Source organism: Thunnus maccoyii, chromosome 1 (genome assembly GCF_910596095.1).
Source record: "Thunnus maccoyii chromosome 1, fThuMac1.1, whole genome shotgun sequence".
Taxonomy (NCBI): domain Eukaryota; kingdom Metazoa; phylum Chordata; class Actinopteri; order Scombriformes; family Scombridae; genus Thunnus; species Thunnus maccoyii.
Window position 1 is genome coordinate 2,467,107 of NC_056533.1, and position 18,707 is coordinate 2,485,813.

The window sequence follows — 18,707 nt, forward strand, 5'->3', positions numbered from 1 at the left end:
GTTTTATCAGGTCAAAAAGAGTTCTGTATACCTCTATCGATATACCATCAAGTCCAGATGTCTACCCAGATTGTAAGGAAGGAATTTCCATCCATTGTGCTTTATGCATACAATGAGTTAGTTAATTTCTTACAGGAGGCTCTTTTTGTTTTTCTTCTGATGCTGCTTGTGATTCATTGATGAGTGTATAGAATGGCCCCGACCGGCACATTTGAAAGTGTCCCAAACAGTTCACGGATTCTTGGAGAAATTGTTCTACTTATTTAATTTAAATGATTTAATAAAGTTTGATGATGCAATACCATGTGCTTTCCTTTATTGCAATATGAAGACCAATAATGTGATAATCTGAGTTCATGTGGTCTCCCAATTTATGTACTTTTGATGCTTGAGATAAGGGAAAAAGAAATCAGGTGGAGGAAATGTGGCCTGAATATGTTGGTTCCATGCTCCAAAAATCAATTCAAGTACTCACCTAATATTGTGACAATTCAAATGTTACAGTTCACAATAAGTTGCCTTACCTGATGTCCACTGAATTATCAAGTTCATTCTGTGAAGAGCTAGATCGCTCTATCTGCATGCTTCTGTCATGAAAATATCAGATTTTGTCTAAGAAATGAAGGAGAATGAACTGTGACTCATACTTGACTGCAGAAACAGTACACTATGAAGATTAGTATGTAGTATGTACTGTATAGTAGTACGAAGTATGGAACCAGGACACAGTGATCATCTTCATGGAGTTTGCTCATTTGTCTTGGAGATGGCTCAGTTGACATCATGTGACCCTAGTATAGAACCTCAGTCACATGACATCAGGTGATTGTTTATGACAAAGTGACAACCAACTGTGCAAAATCCATCCGTTAAGATTTGTTTGTAAAGGAAAATGACCTTGAAGACCAGCAGGATGAGCAGAGATGAGTTACAAAGACTTATAATTCAAACATCACCAATGGAACACATCTAAATCTATTTTATAAAAATCTTTATTTCATATTCAGTGAAAAATCTAACAGAAAACGTGAGTGCTGCCGTTGCATCAAATCTTGAAGTGCAGCCGGACCTGAACAGAGTCTAACACAGACTAGGACCTGAAGGTCTGATGAGGGGCTCCACTGTCTGTACCAGGAAAACCACTTTCACACCTCACATGGCTCCTGGCATAGAGAATTACATTTAATGATGCTTATCTTGTGTACCTTTCAAACAATATGCACATATGTGGGTTTTCATTTGATGATGATCAGAAAATAACAAAAGAAGGCAACAGATTTTAAAGAGCTTTTTTTTTTTTTTTACCACTGAGTGGATGATGATTTGAAGAATGTAATTGTCACTGCACCAATGAGGGACAGCTCAGCAGTCAAGGTTAATGAACCCAGTAGACTTTGAACCACGGTCTCGTCATGTGCTCCTGCAGCCTCTCACAGATTGCTGGTAACAATAGGCATGCTGCCAGAGTCTGAGGCTGTCACATGTCAAGAGTCCAGAAGAAAGGGACCTGTGAGCCCCTCATCTCCTGCGTTACTGCATCACAGCTCCTGTTTGAGATGGCTAGCGCTGTTCCCCTCCAGGTCAGGCTTCTTGCTCTCTGTCTTCTTCTTGCTCTTCTTCTTGCTGTTGACTTCATTCTGCTGCTTGTATTTGGCGTCATCTTTCTTGGCTGCTGTCCCAGGGAACACCTGTCCCTCCACAGTAACGTCCATACAGCGCTCCTGGGCCACCAGGAAGTCTTTGACCTCCCAGGCCATGCTGCCGTCCCGCAGCATGAAGATCACCCTGTTGGAGCCCACCACAAACCTGCAGGAGGACAGGGGGACACGTGGATCAAAACCCTCCACTGTAATGTGACTGTTGTTTCAAATGGCTGAATACACCTTGTATGACTTCAGTTTTTAGTAATGATACACAATACCTGACGCTTATGATTGAAGAATATTGTTTCAATAAGCTGCACTGGAGTTTGTGATGATCCGGTTTGGAACTGGAGCCCGTCTAAAATTTTAAGAACCTGGACCCCTCCACACATGTTTTGGGATATATAAAAATACTCTAATAATTTGTGTCTGATATGGTTTTTAAACAAAAAGTTGAGTTAAAATGTCATCTACTCCTTCTTCCTCATTAAAAATCTAGACTGTATGAATATGCATATGCGTAATTTTTTTATTTTAAATGTTGTAAAATTGCTGGAAACACTGAAAAGTCCAGTCAGAGTCCACATCACACTTGTGTAAGTTGCATGACATATATTTATACTAAAGCTCCACAATGTACAATGTAGTACAAAGTGGCACTGTCTAACACAGAACTACTTGAAAGTGTGATTGCGGTTATTAGGCTTTCTTCTAAACAAGCTACTGAGACCAAACTCTTCAGGTGGAAGGAACATGTCACCCAGTGCAGCAGTGTGGCTCATTGACATGTTCTTAATAGTGAATGAAGGTCTACAGCACAGAGGAATAAGATATAACAGGCTTTAATACACATACGTTCATTGTCGGTTTGGATTCCAAACATGAGATTTGTTGACAATAAGAAAAATATAGAAAATGGCCCGCCAATACAAAATGAAATAATTTACAATCAATTGATCCTGGTCTCAGTCTGTAGTCACTGCAACTGTGCTTACTGGCCCTTTTTCTAGAAAAATGCTGTCCTGTGAGCAGCATGTACACACAAACTACAAGAAAACATCATGTTCCCCCTCCACACCCCCATATATAAATACAGAAATCCCATACTGTGTGAGTGTGTGTGTGTGTGTGATTGAATGTATTTTTTGAATATGTGATGAGGGCGTGTTCAAGTTAGACAGGGTTTTAAGCTGCTATCTGCCATTTATGCTTGAGGACTGTCTGAAAGTGACCCCACATGATCACCTAGATTGTTTATTGTCAATGTCTACTTTTCAAACATCAGATTACAGAGTGGGGCATCTTTTTCTAGGTATTCAATAGGACCAACAGTCGTATGAAAAGCAGTTAAACACAGTACTTGTTGATGTTGAATGAGTTCAGTGAGTTTGTACCTCTGAATATCAAAGTTGGCGTTAAAGAGGCTGCCCTGCCACAGACCGGTGATCTCCTCCGTCTCTTTCTCAGTGGGATCCCCCGACACTGTAGCAAAAACCATCAGAGTCCGGCCCTTCTTGGACATCTTCAGCAGCTCCTCGGGCTTGGACGGGTCCACCTTAGCGAAGTCGATGGGTGGAGGAGACCTTTTGTGCTCCGGGAGGTCACCTTCCTCAATGTCATCATCCTCCTGTGGACCAAGAGAAAATGATCCATGGTGAGTCATGAGAGGACATGTTGAAACACTGTTACTGTCTCACTCTGCACATGACTGGAAGCTCTGTGCCCAGACCCGTTCAAAATGTTGCAGCATGCTTGTTAACACAGCTCACACCTCATCAAGTCTCACTTAAAGATCTCCTCAGGTCATGTTTTATGAATTATAAAAATACTTTTCTTTGGATTATTTGTATCTGATGGTTTCTATGTGGAGAGAAAAGTTCCAGTACCTCTTTAGGGATACTCCTCCTTTTCCCTCATTACAAATTTCACAATCTCTGAATATGTGAATATTGTTAATTTCAAAAGTTTAACTGCTGGACACAAGATGTCTCCTACTTCACTGTGAAGTCCATTCTCAGTGTTTGTGACGTGGAGGCTTCAAATTTCCACATCACACTTGTGTAAGATGAATATTAGACAGCTGGTTCCAAACTAGTTGTAATGTCTCAAATCATGCTTGTACACATCTTAAAAGGACAGGTTCATCATTTTTCAAGTATGTCTTAAAACAGCAGTCAGGTGTCCACATGAACAGTGAAAGAGATTTTCCTTGCTGTAATCATTCCTCTTGTTCATACTGACTATTAAAAGATCCCCTTCAAATGTGCTTTCAATGTAAGTGATGGAGGCCAAAATCCACAGTGTGTCCACACAGTCATTTAAAAGTTGATGTGAAGCTTATATGAGGCTTCATCAGTCTGAGTTAGTCATATCAAGTGGATATCTGACACATTTACAGTCTTAAATTCCCTCTTTGAGTTTCTTCAGACAGTGTTTCCCTGTTGAGCTGTGGTGGAAGTATAGTAACAAAAAGAAGAACTTTGGCACTAAAAAGACTGTAACGTTGAAAGATATCTACTTGATTTGACTCATTTGGACGCTGAAGCTTCATATTAGCTTCAGATAAACTTTTAAATACATTTTTGCACAGAAGGAGGACTGTGGATTTTGTCCTCCATCACTTCCATTGTAAGTGTATAATGAAGGGATATTCTAATGTCAGTATGAACAGGAGGGATGATTACAACAAGAAAACATGTTTCCGTGTTCATTTGGGCTCCTGACTGATCTTTTACAACAGACAAAATTGTGACCCTGTCCTTTAAGAGACAAGGTTAGATCAGAGAACAGAACATAGCCTATCCATAGACTATCAAACAAGAACTTGTTATATAGCTCAAATTGGTACAGTATTAAACTAAGGAGTATTGTGTTGCTGATGATGCACGGCTCATAAACGGAGCTAACGGCTTGGCTAGTTGCTAATGTGTGGAACTAGCACGTTACACGTTACCTCCCACTGCTCCAGCAGCCGTGCCATGTCTGCGTCATTGTAGTCTCTGATGTCCTTCTTTTTCTTAGGCTTAGCTTTGCTGTCTGTCGCCAAAATACAAAGAAAATACGTGCAGAGCAGGAGCACCACACATCTCCACCTGAAGCCAGACGCCATGTTTACAGATGGTGTCTTCTGATTGGCTCAGGAGTCAGCCGGTCACAAGACGCGAGGGGCGTGTCTAGAGCCGACCGGAGGCACACACATCAGAGGAGGGGGTTTCAAAATAAAAATACAATTTAAATAATGTAGATATTTTTTTATCATTTGTCTGTTTGCTTTGGACGAAAACATCAGCCAAATGAATACATGTTGCTATCATTATCATGTTTATTGTCCTATTTTTATTTTTATTTGCCAGAAACCCTAAAAACCTTGTTCATTTTTTCTTTTTGATGTTGTTCATTTTTTACGCACATGTGTCACAAATACAAGTATTTCGAAATATTTCACCACCCCTATTTGGCTCATTCTCTTATATTTATCGTCAATCTGCATAGAAATCAACCCCAAACTCAGTAAAAGTTATCTGTTAATGTAAATGACAATCCCACAATTACACTTGGGAGCTATCTGTATCGATGTGAGATGTCAGGGAAACAAGTTAATTGGCTGTATGCTGTTGTGTAAAGAATGCTGTTTTAGGTTTTTCTGAAGGTGCTAGTAGTTGATATTTTTAGTTACATGTTTAAATTAGATTTTTTTCTTTATTTTGCACTTTTCTGCAAATAAGGTCCAAAAGCATGAATGGGAAAAATACAATAACTATACAAATATGTGAGCTGGGTTCAGAGAGGAGCCTCCATCATAATCATAATAGGCAGGAGAAAGTAACAGTAATAGACTAATACATTAGTTTTAAATTGGTTGGTACAGTCATGAACATAATAATAATAATAATAATGATAATGATAAAAATAATAAATAATAATAATAATAATAATGTTCCCTCACTGAACATGTGACTAGATTGTTCAGACAATGTAGAAAGGAGCGTGTGAAGGCCAGCAGAGTTCACTGGGTCGTGGAGATCAGAGATCAGCCCTGCTGACACAAACTGTGGAGCTGTTTCCTCTCTGACCGACTCCACCCAATGGCACTGTGCCCTGTGCAGCTGCAAGTCCCACTGACAGCACAACAGCACTCACAGTCACAGTGTGTTCATCACAGCCTCCTACCAAGTAGAAAAGAGGGTTTGTTTCCATGTAACATACCTGAGGCAAGGTTCATTATTCAGTATATATAAAATATACAGTCTCATTCTGGGAAATATGTAATGTTAAAATCATTTTGAAATAAACTGATGTGTAATTTTGGAACAAAATTAAGATACACAAAATATTGACACACACACACACACACACTACCCAAAAAACATGCAACATCCCTATAATGCTTCACATATAGTATAATAATATCTATCTGTATACCTGCATATTATGATCATATTAGCGCATTCACCCTCATGATGACAGCTAATGTAAAGACTTTCACATCAGTTTTGAACATGTAAATCTTTCAACAAAGATCATTTCTCGCTACAGTATCCCTCTGTCTGATACTGCAACAGTCCAGTTTCTCCACCAGCAATATGTCAAGTTTCTAATCTACTAAAGTATAAATCTTTAAAAGCCATAATAGAAAAAGCAATGAATCAAATCATTTATTTTATTGCTATTGATTAAACATCGTAATTACAACTGTGAATGGACTTTGTATTCAATACAACTTGAATTCAATACTACTACCCAAAAAAAACCCCAGCAGATCCACTGAAATCTACAACTATTATGGGAAAGTAACTAAGTAAGAGTATAAAGATGAGGTCAGCATAGTCCATTGTAAGAATGATAAAGGTGTCAGTTGTCCTGCTCTATCAGGTGCAACAAAACTGACAGGGGAGTGTGAAAGATATTGATTAAGCACAGGTGGTCTAATCATGTAAGTGTAAGTAAGTGAAAACAGCTGTGTTGTGGGCCCTTTTATAAAAGAGTTAAAGATTGATCCAACTCAATCAGCTAAATTAAAATGCCACCTACGTATCAAGTAATAATATTTCACTAATGTAAAATATGTAATAGAGAACGAGTTCTGTTAGTTTTGATACTTCCTGAATACTTATTGATACTTAGTTTATTAATTTAAGTATATTTAGCTCATAATAATATTTCTGTATGTTTACTTAAGTTGAACTTAAACAGAATATGTTTATTTTTCCCTAATTAAAGAGTACTTTACCACTGTTTACAACATATTCATAACAATATGCAACTCTAAGAAGACTTCATTGTTCATATTTAGTAAGACTTAAGTTGTTTTGGGTGTTGATGTGTATTAATGTTCTACCTAAGACTATGCCTATGACATCATCAGCCTAAATAATACAACTGAGCAATCAGTTGGCACATTTCCTGACACCTGCTCCTGCATGGTTTTAAATGAAAACCTAAGCTGCAAATAGGTCTCTATCTCATTTTTTTGAGTAATTCTACTCTTATATTTAGTTGGAAAAGATCATACAGAGAGTTTTACACAATGTAATCCAATATGATTCAGTTGTATACAATTAATGACTGATGATGGCTTCAATGATTTCTAATAAATGTAGTGGTTATGTATGATTTGCACACAAATCAATAATCATTTTGTTAGACTTTTTAGGCTTTCTTACTCTCTCATTTGCACATTTTCATTCACCTACTATATTTATATAAATTAATTTATCTCAGCACTCCTTGCACTCTTCAATTCTTTGCACTACTTGTATCCTGTTTACAGTTCACAGAAATGGTTTCACCTGTTTGAAGTCATTTCAATCAGGAGAGATGAATGAATGAAGATATTTGTTTATTGTACAGATGATATTGATAATAAGTCTTGTCAAAAGTCTCTGGCGCTTAGACTCTACAGGGAGATTTTGTAACCGAGGGACATCAGTCCTGAGCAGCAGCAGATAAATCCTCCCTGGAATCCAGATACTGGTGAGGTTGCTGAAGCGATGCACTGATGAATCTGCAGAAGACTGAAGACTGGTGGTAATGGGGAGGTGGTGGGGCGTGCATAACAGCAGCATGACAGCACTAAAGGCAGAGAGGGAGACAAACGTATTTAAAAGGACAGCCACACCATGATAGGCTAACAATGGAGGTGTGACGACGTGTTATTGGATAGATGTGACCAACTGGTGTGAACAGCTGATTGCTCAATTGACAGCCCTGAATAATGACAGCCAAGGAAATTATGAGATGCATGCATGAGAGATGTGAAAGGCGTGATGGTATGAGAAGTAAAGATAGTCTTCCTGGCTGAATTTTTGCTTTCAATTCAATCAGGAGAGACAAGTAAATGTAGTAAAGATAACTGTGTATTGTATAGATGATACTGATAATTAGAGTTGTCAAAAGTCTCTGGCACTTAGACTCTACAGGGAGATTTTGTAATCGAGGGATCAGTCCTGAGCAGCAGCAAGATAAATCTCCCAAATAAAGGACGCAAGTCCTAGAAAAGACACAGCCTAATATTCTCCCCCAGATAATGTTAACTTAGCAAGCAGGAATGAAACAAGCCACCATTAATCATACAAAGAAGCGTATTCTGCTAAGAGATAAAACATAATAATGAGCCAGATGCAGAATTGTTGTTTTTTTTAAGCTTAAGTGATTAGCATCAATGATGTACCGTGAATGAATAGACCTAGGTGAATAAACCACCCAGCAATGATTAGATCAGCACTGACCTGGACAGCTACCAATATTTATTTTTTTTAGCTTAGCCAGCAATGGCTAATGGTCAGCAGTGACCTGAATAGCTAACAATTTGAGCTTAGTTAGCAATGTTAGAGGTCAGCAGTGATCTGCTCAAAATGTATAGAGCTTAGCCAGTAGAGGTGTGCCCGAATACAAATACATTATTCGGCAAAGCACAAATAGTGGGTTTTATACGAATATTTGTTTCATACAAATATTTTAAAAATTATTTGTTGGTGGTGTTCCCCAGGGATAAAGTTGAGCTACTGACACAAGCAAAGTGCTCTTAAAGACTCTCCATAACCTGTTGTTCTCCTGCTCCTTTCCACAAAGTTAGGTTGTAAAAAATAGGCAATAAATGAAAAATGCAAAGCAATAATTGCCTTTGAAGTTCCTCCCTAAACGTTACACAGTGTGCTGTCTCTGTGTTATGGGTGTACAAATAGATACGTCTGGCTGCAATGAGGCGATGAGTTAAGTTTTAGCTCAGTAAGCATAATAATTTTCTAAAATTAAAAGTGTAATAAAAATAAAAACAGGATTTTTAAGCCTCTTTCCTCTTTTATTGGAATACAAATACAGATACAAATAATTTTGCTGTCTCAACAAATACAGATACAAATACAAATACTGGGATCTCTGCACATCCCTATTAGCCAGCAATGGCTAGTGTACAGGAATGACTTAAATAGTAAAGATTAGCTTAGGCAATAATGACACCATCACCCACCACTTATATATCACAACTACTTAGCACACAATATATCTCAGGCAATATGTATTATTCATTCATTATCATTTATATTATAATAACCTCATGTTGTCTTATGTTACACCTTGACATAGACTTACCATTTGCTTTTGTGCAATCAATCATTTCCCAGTGCAATATTTTTGAACAATGTTACACACCATGGCCCTCATTTATCAAATGAACGTATGACAGAATAGTGAGCGTAAAGTCATTTCCACGCAAAGCTCAGCATTTATCAATTTGGATGTGAACGGAGGCTACGATCAAATCTCACATCAAGTCTCAACTCCTGTACGCAATTTTTTAAAGTCAGCGTGGACTTGCGAGCAGCATAGTAAATCTGGCTGTGTTGGATAATTGCTATTAGACCATACTAGTGCAGTGTCCGCTCAGACAGACAGACACAGACAGACAGAGGTTCCCAGACTCATAGTTAGATTAAATATGGCATCTAAAATGTTGAATTTTATGAATGATTTGTATCCTATTATTATTATTATTATTATTATTATTATTATCTAAGCATATGCAGCTACATATTCATCACTTACAGATATGTAGCCAATGGCAAAATATTCTATTTTGTAAAGGCATACATTGACTAGGTGTCATATATCCCTAACATAAATAGGTATTATCAGGGGTTAACAGTTTTTTTGGTTTAAGATTCATTTCTCTTTCATTTTGAGATAGCCTACTTTTTAGGCCAGGCTACAGGTGACATAATTACAAGCAATTCAAATTGATTGAAAGCAATGGGTAACCTAACTGATTTGCAATGTAATAGGTTAGATGCTAATTAGTCAGCCTTGACATTCATCAAATCTCAGCCATGGCAGATCTGACTCTGTTAGAAGACCTCTACGTGCCTGAGACATAAGGGGTTCTTCAGGACTGCAGGAATCTTTTTATGGAGAGTGAAAAGTGATTATTAAGTTGCTTTCGTCTCCCAAGGCATCTCCTTCTGGAATTATGCCACAATTTGGAACCTCAGTTAAGGAGAGAAACCCAACGCTTGAATGCGATACCTGTGCCAGTGCAGGTGCTCTCTACGTTGGGGTTTTTGGCCACTGGGACCTTTCTGCAGGAGACCAGGAGCCTCATCTCTCCTCGCTTCTCTCTCCTCCAGATGCACTTTAGGAATTGAGACATCCTTAAACATGACACGCTGAGATCGATTTCCGGGTCACGGGCAGGAGGATGGAGGAGAGAGGAGACAAGGAGGCACAAAATAGAGAAATGAGAAGAGCCCAAATTCCTTGTTTGTGTAAACATACTTGGCCAATAAAGATGATTCTGATTCATTCACCCCACAGTGGTCCCTCCCATACTACGACTGGATTGGCTCTCAGCTCTTCCCCTTCAACTCTTATGATTGGGTACCATCCACATTTGTATTTAGTGATTTGATGATGACTTGGATATCATTATTCCCAGCAGTTACAGGATTCAGATTTAACCGCCCATTACAAAAAAAACAAAACAACAAAGAAAAAAAAATGCAGTATGAGGTTGTGGAGCAGTGTTAGGAAGGAATTATTTATCGCTGCAAGAGTGTCATTTCAACTTCCCCTGCAGCAATGCCCACATAAAATCGACTGTAGGCAAAATAACTCTCACTTAGTCAACATTGCGAGTATAGGCTAAATGTAGGCATATATTTTACTAAATTATGTACTTCTTACCATGTAATAATAAATAAATCTGCCACTACTTTTTCCATTTAAATGAGGCAATAACTGCCAGATTGACTGATGTGAAACTCACACATTGCCCAGGCTTTATCTATAAGAATATGAGTTTTTAATGTCATTTTCTCTTCCTGTACAGTTTGCTCAACCCAGTGGTGAGGGGAAGACCTGAAACTCCAGCCTTCTTTCCAGCTGTGCTGCTATTGTGTGATCTGTGAGATCCAGGCTGGTGGCATTGGAAAATGCATTTCTTCCCACTGACTTCTCCCAAACATGCAGCAGGTGTATCAGGTCATGTACATAATCCCATAGTGAGGATCTGTGTGTTTTTTGAGCACTGATAACACCAGTAGTCGATGAGCATGTGAAACACTGGGGGTAGTTAGTGATGTTAAAGATGCCAGAGTAAACAAAGCAACATCCAGCATTAATATAATAATAAAGCTATTAAACACTAGCCATAGATAGCCACCCTAAATAAGTTCTTTTATTTGGGTACAGTATGTAATGTTGATGTACTTATATTCGGGCATTTCCATTTCAAGTTAGGCTTATTTTTACTTGCCTCATAGAAGTAAATATATTTTACTCCTCTACATTTATCTGACAAGTCCATTTACAGGCACTTTTACTTTTGATACTTCAGTATATCTTGCAGCTCACATTTACATAATTTTATTTCAGGCTATAATTTTGAATAAAAGACTTGTGTTTGAGTATTTTTTCACTGTGGTATTTCTACTTTTGACTTAATGAAAACATCTGAATAATCCTTGCAGCAGTGCCTACAGCAGCTTGTAAAGACACAGCTGATTGTAACTGTTTCTTAAGGGTGAAGTCAGAGATTCAATACACTTTTTGTCAAATTCAGTGAATATCTGCTCACTGTCCACTGGCTGTACCTTCTGTGTGTGCGCTGAAAAAAATCTGGTGTTCATACACAGCACTGGCTCTGGAAATGGGCATGTAAACACAGCAGCTCGGAGTGAACCACACAACACTACTCCAGCCAATCAGCAGGGGGCGCCCGTGCTCGTGCACAGGACGGGGAAGTCATCAGAGCAGCTGTCTGTGTGAAGACATGACAGTCTCCTGTCTCCAGCACCCATTGAATGGTGCGGGAGGGCTGGTGAACTGGAGATAGAGGCTGTGGCCGATTCACACAGAAAGTGTTTTCTCATGGAACAGATACACTTCCATTTTATTAAATGTATCAATCCACACTGAACCTGAGTCTCACAGAGACCCCCCCCCCCCCCCCCCCCCCCCCCCCCCCCCGAGTCTGTTCCTGTCGCGTTTAATAAAGTGTAATCTGAGCAATCAGCTGTTCAAATCACACAAATATCTCACTGTATATATGTTTTCAACTTATTAACTGTGTCAATGAATCAATAAATACAAACAGTCAATTTCTTCCCGTGGAGCCGACATATAAACTATTTTGGTTCAGTAAGTTTCTGCTGTCAGTCAGCCTGGTGAAGGCAATTTGTCCCACTGCTGTCTTCTCAGCTCCCCAGGAGCTGCAGCTGACAGATGGCTGCTTCTGTGGACAGAGACGCTGAACGCTGGTTGAGTGAGAAGTGGAGAGGCCGCAGAGAGGCGGAGGGTGTGGATGGACTGTTGTGCTCACAAGACCAATTTTTTTTCTGCTTGTGTGTGAGAGGAACAGAAGTGAGCACATGAAGACAAAAAAGCCACTTCCCACTGTAAAGAAATTACCCAGATGAAAACAAACTGTGCACTCTCTATGGACTCCATGCGCTCATAGAGCATGCTCACTACAGACTCCCAGCAGCTGAGACAGCTAACTTCCAGTTTAGCCCTCCAGCTAACTTGGATGTGGTGAATGTGGATAAAACAATTCAATTGTGCAGCTCTTCTAGACTTTTGAAATGTGATTGGACCAAACAGATCAAATTCTGATAGTGAGATGAGTCATTGTGCAGGGTTTGTGATGCTCAAAAAAAATGTATCCATCATTTTACAGCCGCTCCTTTTCCCATGATTGTGTGTAGGAAAAATGCTTTTTGGAGCCCCTGTTGGACCGGAAGTTGTAATTCCACGGTTTGGCCACTATGTCAAAAGGTGTTTCTCAATCTGTATTATACAACACGTAGTTCTGACCAAGTAATCTGATTGGTCAACTAGACATTTAGAACGTGCTAAAATCAGCATGACAGCACACCTAGCCGTGCTCAAATGATAAAAGCCTCATCACTAAAAATATTACTCTGCCATTCATTAGAACTACAGACTGTGATGTTGCGCTATCTACAAGAGTCACTTCTGGGTAGACGACTGGTGTTTAATTTGAATTGGGGAGATATGTGAACTTGGAAAACTTTTTTTTTCTGTTGTCATTTTTCAGCCATAACTGTAAGGTTTAAAGATATATAGTTAAACATGGTGGTTCGAACTATCTGACATTTCTGTTGGCTTTATTTTATGTACTGTGTTGCTTTGCTAGTGTCTTTCGTTTGTTTTGTTTTGTTGGGAGGATCTGCGGTGAAAACCTGGAGCGGAGTTTTGAGTTGTCTTTCTTTTCTGTTTGTGAAACTTGATTGAACTGAACTGATTAGGGGTTGTGGGGAAAACAAAACAGAACCTTTGCCGAGTGGATTGAACTCTGAGACTGTGGGACAACACACACACCCTCACACACACACAAAACCCGGACCCTTCTTCATTCTTCATCGTTATCTTGCACTCCCATACACAGCAAAACTTAACCATTTTCCCTTCAGTTGAGAGTATATCTTAGCTTCCACTCCCACATCCTCCATCAGCTGTGCTGGTGCTACGGCGCTACTAATGTCTGTGGAGTTTGTGGACATAGTAGCTACATCTGTCCATGGAAAAATAATTTTTTTCTGTGGATATCTTAGTTACAACAAGATTGAGCTAGCAAAGCAGTTTTGTGTTTATATGTGAGGTATTTATTCAGTTTGGGTAATGCCACGATATCCAGAAAGCATTAGCTGAAGTTGTCTGGCTGAGTCAGCAGGGACTAGAAATCGTCTCTGTTGCTAGGTCGTTACTAAGGGTCGGCCTACTTGCTAGAGTAGTTTACTAGGTTTTATTACAAAGGATTCTACTGACGTGAGTGATTGTTTTCCAGGTATTAGTATGTATTTCCATGGAAACTGAGATGAGCTGAGCTGGTACTGTCATCAAGTACACTGCTGTTCCAACTGCAGAATGACCGTACTGCATCCTCCCGGGAGTTTGTACTCCTAAGTCAAACTTCCAAATCCAAACTAGCAAGTAAGCAAGTCCGAATTTGGCATACTTGGTATTGAGAAACACCTAAATTGTCTCCAAAGCCTGCGCTCTTCCTGGGGACTTGTGTTGCCTTGGCAATGTGAGTCCATGAATTTGGGGGGCGGAGCTTCTGTTCGGGTGTTTAGTTCAAATCATGGATGTATTATAAGAGCTGGATACCAGACTAACTATGGCGCCCATTCAGTCCTATAGGAATTGCTCTGCTGGCGCATATGCCAAAAAAAGTTTCTAGGTTTGCTTCCACATTGTGCAGCCCACTGAATATGTGCAGTAGTGTTTCCCCCGCTGGCCTCACCCACGAGCTCAGCCCATAGACTTTACATTGTGATGATGTCACATATTTTTAAATCGCTTTTCTCAGCTTGAGGAAAGTTCTACAAATATAAAACCTCCATGGATCAAAAGTTCATGATAGAAATAGTAATAATTGATCTGGTTTGCAGTTTGAGGTGTCCTGTCAACAGTTTTACAAAAGTCTCTTTTACAATGGTGGTCTATGGGGAGAATGCCTTTTGGGCCGCAGGGGGATTTTTCACTGCAATACCGCGAGTGACCACTGGGAAAAACTGACTGCAAGGCTGAGCAGTGGCACCCTATCCAGCTCTTATTATACATCCATGGTTCAAATATCAACAATCTTCCTTTAAAATGACTGACTCTACCTTTAAACCAAACTGCGCGCTGAATCAGTGCCTTTATTTTGAAAAGACCGACGCGGATCACGTGACGCAGCAGGGAGGCGGAGGTCTGTCTGTCTCATGGCAGCGGAGCAGCCAGTCCTGAAAGGAAAAGCAGTCGTAAAATTCTTCGGAGCTCTCTGACTATCGTGTAACTAGACTCTTCCCCGCGACGTGGTTCATGTGAGCCTGCAGCTAGTTCACAGACATGATGGAAAGTTCATTTTAAAGCGAAGGGCTCCTCGTGTTGGTGTGTTGCTACAACTTCGCTCAGTCCAGCCGCCGTTCCGCCGCGACCACACCCTCCCTGCTTCCTCATAGTACTGCAGCGGGAGCGCGCAGCGCGGCTTTGAATCTCTGGGAATAACGGCCGCTTCTCCCAGCTGCGCTTACGGTTTCGGGACCGCAGAGTCAGCTAAAACAAGTGAGTTAAATGTTCGGGGACCACCGACCGGTATGGATATGAGTAGTGAGTCCCCACACAGGATATGCGGGGCTACACACTCTCTGGTCCCGAGTTAAGACGCGGAGGAGGAGGAGGTGGTGGGGGGCGGACAGACGGACGATGCATATGGAGTCGAAGCGACCGGAGCAACTGCTAGCTTCTAATCCAGGGCTCTGTTTGAAAAAGAAGAGGTTGAAAGTGGATTGAGTGGCTTGTGTTGTTGGGCAGTCGCCCTTTCGGTGGATTTTACTTGGGAAGGACTCATGAAATGATGGTGCCGGAGGGAAACACAACTCTTCCCGCTGTCCAGAAGAGCTGCCCGGGTGGTGCCCTGTTTGTAACCAGCATGAGTACGCCAGGCCGGTCAAACTCATTGGGAACAAGTCGGACAAGATCTCGGTGCTGTTACAGGCTACTTGCTCTCTTGCGAGTGGACACAAAATGATATCCTATTGATTACAGTCAAAAAAGACTCAAAAAAAGGCATCTACTAAATGTTGAGGTGTTTTCTTGGTTATAGTCACAGATAGATTCTCAGTAAAGGCATCTAACGTTACTAAAATAGCACAGAGGCAGTTCAGCAAATGTAATTCCAATTGGGAATGTGCTATTATTATTATTATTATTATTATTATTAAGATAAGGAGGTTTTGACATTATTTTTATAAATCTCAATCTGCACTTTGCCTTGTAGAAGGCACCTTGGCGGCACTGCAGTTTGTGTGTGATTTCTTTTTTAATTCAACAACCTGTGAATTCTTCTGTTCCACAAAAACTTGGGACTCTAATAAGAATATTGACTTTTGAATTATGTTGTTCAGGGCATTTAAATTAATGTGTCAAGATAAGAGCATATAGCTTGTTACACTGATTACTCAGAAGTTTTTTTTTGGATTTGACTATGTAATATTGTAACATTATTAATAATCAAGGTTAATCATTCTGGGAATATGGTCATAGTATAGGACTTTTATTATGACAGAATACAGAAACACACCAATTAACAATGGGGAAGTCATTCCAATAATGCAGTAATTTAATTTTGCTCTTACTTCATGTTTACATTGAGATTACATGTCCTGTGTGTCAACATATAATGTACAGTTTATCCATACTCTGAAGGAATATAAGGAAGACTGTTTGGCCAGTTGTTATTTAAAAGATTTTTAAACACAGTGAGCTGAGGCTTATCTTGGAAATGTCTTAAACAGTACAATGCAGTGTGCAGCAGTAGAAAACTATAAATAACTGAACCCCTCCAGAAGAGCAGTTTGACCCTCTCTCCACCCCCTCCTCCCCTCGCCTCCTTATTATGGCTAGTGGTGGCTCTGGCAAATCGGCTAGCGAGGGACCAGCCAGCACACCCGGTGGCAGTTTGCAGCAGAGGAAGCGGCTCTCCTCCGTCTGTGACACATGTAAGGGCAAGATGCAGCTGGTGGCTGACCTCCTCCTGCTGTCCAGCGAGACCAGGCCAGTCATGACGTCTGAAGGTGTGGCAGTGGCTGACACTTTTGACCAGTGCCGTGACACGGTCATTGCTAGGACTAAAGAGCTCTCCATTCTCACCCACGACATCCAGAGCCAGCTCAACATGGGCCGCTTCACCGAGGTGGGGGACCGCCTGTTGGAGATGGCTGATCTGGTGGTCTCTTTGACCGAATGCTCGGCCCACGCTGCTTACCTAGCAGCGGTGGAGACCGCCGGATCTCAGCCCTGCTTGCCGGGTCTGGTGGACCGCTACAAGGTGACTCGCTGCAGGCATGAGGTGGAGCAGAGCTGCGGCGTCCTCCGAGTCACGCCCCTGTCAGACCTCACCCCCCAGCTCCTCCTCGAGCTCTCTCAGAACATCTCCACCAACCTCAAGACTCTGACAGACATCTCGTCGCTGGCCAGCGAGAGGTCCAGGGACCGCTTTGCGAAGGAGCAGTTCAAGCTGAGCGTTAAGAGCATGAGCACGAGCGGCACTGCCTTCCTGGCTTGTGTCAAAGAGGTGAAAACCCAGCCCAGTGAGCTGACTAGGAACCGCTGCGTCCTCTTCAGTGTCGCTCTGGTCCAGGCTGTCAGCGCCCTAGTCGGGTTCGCTACAGAACCTCAGTTCCTGGGAAGAGCTGCGAGTATCTCCACTGACGGGAAGGGGGTACAGACTGCGGTTTTAGGGGGGGCCATGAGTGTGGTTTCAGCCTGTGTCCTCCTCACTCAGGGCCTCAGGGACGTTGCACAGCATCCCGAGAGCAGCTCCAAAATGGCGGACTACCGGGAGCGTCTGCGTAACTCGGCGTGTGCTGTATCAGACGGCTGCACTCTGCTCACTCAGGCACTCAGAGAACGCTCCTCTCCAAGGACTCTGCCGCCAGTCAACTCTCATTCTGTGAATTAGTTCAGGAAGAGGCAACATGATCTCGAGTTCCCCGTCTGTCCTTTTCCGATGTACCAAAGAGACTCACTTGGGTTATCCCTGCTCATCAGGTTTAGAGTCAAGAGTAACATCAGAGGAAGGCTGTCTGCAGGTCTGCCCCGGGTTGGTTGAAGTGTGTTAAAATGTTAGAGGAGCACTAAAACAACGGCTACAGGGGTTTTGTGTCGCGCTGGATGTGACTCAAACCTCGTTAAACAGACCGCTTCACCGCTCCGGGTCTGACCTGGGCTCAGCTGACAGACCCGCTTGTCACCAACAGACAGCAGCCTTCAAACCTGAAAAGTTTACCTCAGTTTTCAGCTCTGGTGAAAACACCAGCCTTGATGATGGATGTAGCCTCGCTGTGTGAACCTATGGTTGGCTGACCTGCTTGAGTACATGTGCTTTGTGAGATTGGGAAGAGTGATGAGTGTCTCAATGCTTGTTTTTGTTTTTTTTGTTTTTTTTCTCAATGTGTGTGAATTCTTAATTGGTAAAAGCTGCTGTGAGTGTGTGCCATAGGTTTTACACTATTTACCAGACTCCCATAGTATTTTAATGTGTTTTGATCATGCATGTAATGGAGTATTTATTTCAACTATTAAAAATGTTGTTTCTGATATGCTGTTGTTGGGCTAATGTGCTTTAAAAAGCCAAATTGATTGAAAGGGTCACTTAAACTACAAAAAACATCTTTTATTGCTCCTAAGTTCTAGTCTTATTCATGTAGATCAGGAGATATCTGATGTCTGCCTCCAACCAAACACAGCAGAGTTAATGGAGTTTAGTTTGTGGTGCTCAAAAATATGGTACCACTGTGTGTGTTACGGGTTATATAACATGTAACTAATGACTTTTTTAGGGCTTAATAAATCATTTACTTTATAGATTAATTATAATGAATTACTAAGAACAGCATTTGGGTTGGCAGGTTGTGAAAAACCCTTTGGCTCTTCATCAGGTAGATTGTTTGAACAAGGGATTTTTCACAACCTGGCAACCCAAATTTTATTAACGGCTTATAGTTAATCTATAAAGCATTTGTAAACTATTTCTTAACCACTAACAAAGCCTGTAGTTGC

At 41.0% G+C, this 18,707-nt stretch overlaps 2 protein-coding genes across 2 annotated transcripts; one reads left to right on the forward strand and one right to left on the reverse strand.

Annotated features, from left to right (window-relative positions):
• Positions 1-974: 974 nt before the first annotated feature.
• On the reverse strand, positions 975-4,778 carry mesd (mesoderm development LRP chaperone). Its single transcript, XM_042412931.1, has 3 exons — positions 4,597-4,778; positions 3,038-3,270; positions 975-1,806 (listed from the first exon to the last, which is right to left on the reverse strand). Exons 1-3 carry the CDS (start codon positions 4,750-4,752, stop codon positions 1,539-1,541), a joined length of 657 nt encoding a protein of 218 aa, XP_042268865.1. The 5' UTR covers positions 4,753-4,778; the 3' UTR covers positions 975-1,538.
• A 10,049-nt stretch (positions 4,779-14,827) lies between these two features.
• Positions 14,828-18,245, forward strand: tlnrd1 (talin rod domain containing 1). Its single transcript, XM_042408973.1, has one exon. It carries the CDS (start codon positions 16,543-16,545, stop codon positions 17,605-17,607), a length of 1,065 nt encoding a protein of 354 aa, XP_042264907.1. The 5' UTR covers positions 14,828-16,542; the 3' UTR covers positions 17,608-18,245.
• Positions 18,246-18,707: the final 462 nt, after the last annotated feature.

What these genes read in the sequence shown, in the direction of transcription:
- mesd (XM_042412931.1), bottom strand. Translation starts at nt 4,752, where the DNA reads ATGGCGTCTGGCTTCAGGTGGAGATGTGTGGTGCTCCTGCTCTGCACG. An exon ending in GGCTGCTGGAGCAGTGGGAG is followed by an intron (nt 3,271 to 4,596) that starts GTAACGTGTAAC and finishes CTTGGTCCACAG; the next exon opens with GAGGATGATGACATTGAGGA. An exon ending in GCCAACTTTGATATTCAGAG is followed by an intron (nt 1,807 to 3,037) that starts GTACAAACTCAC and finishes GTCCTCCTGCAG; the next exon opens with GTTTGTGGTGGGCTCCAACA.
- tlnrd1 (XM_042408973.1), top strand. Translation starts at nt 16,543, where the DNA reads ATGGCTAGTGGTGGCTCTGGCAAATCGGCTAGCGAGGGACCAGCCAGC.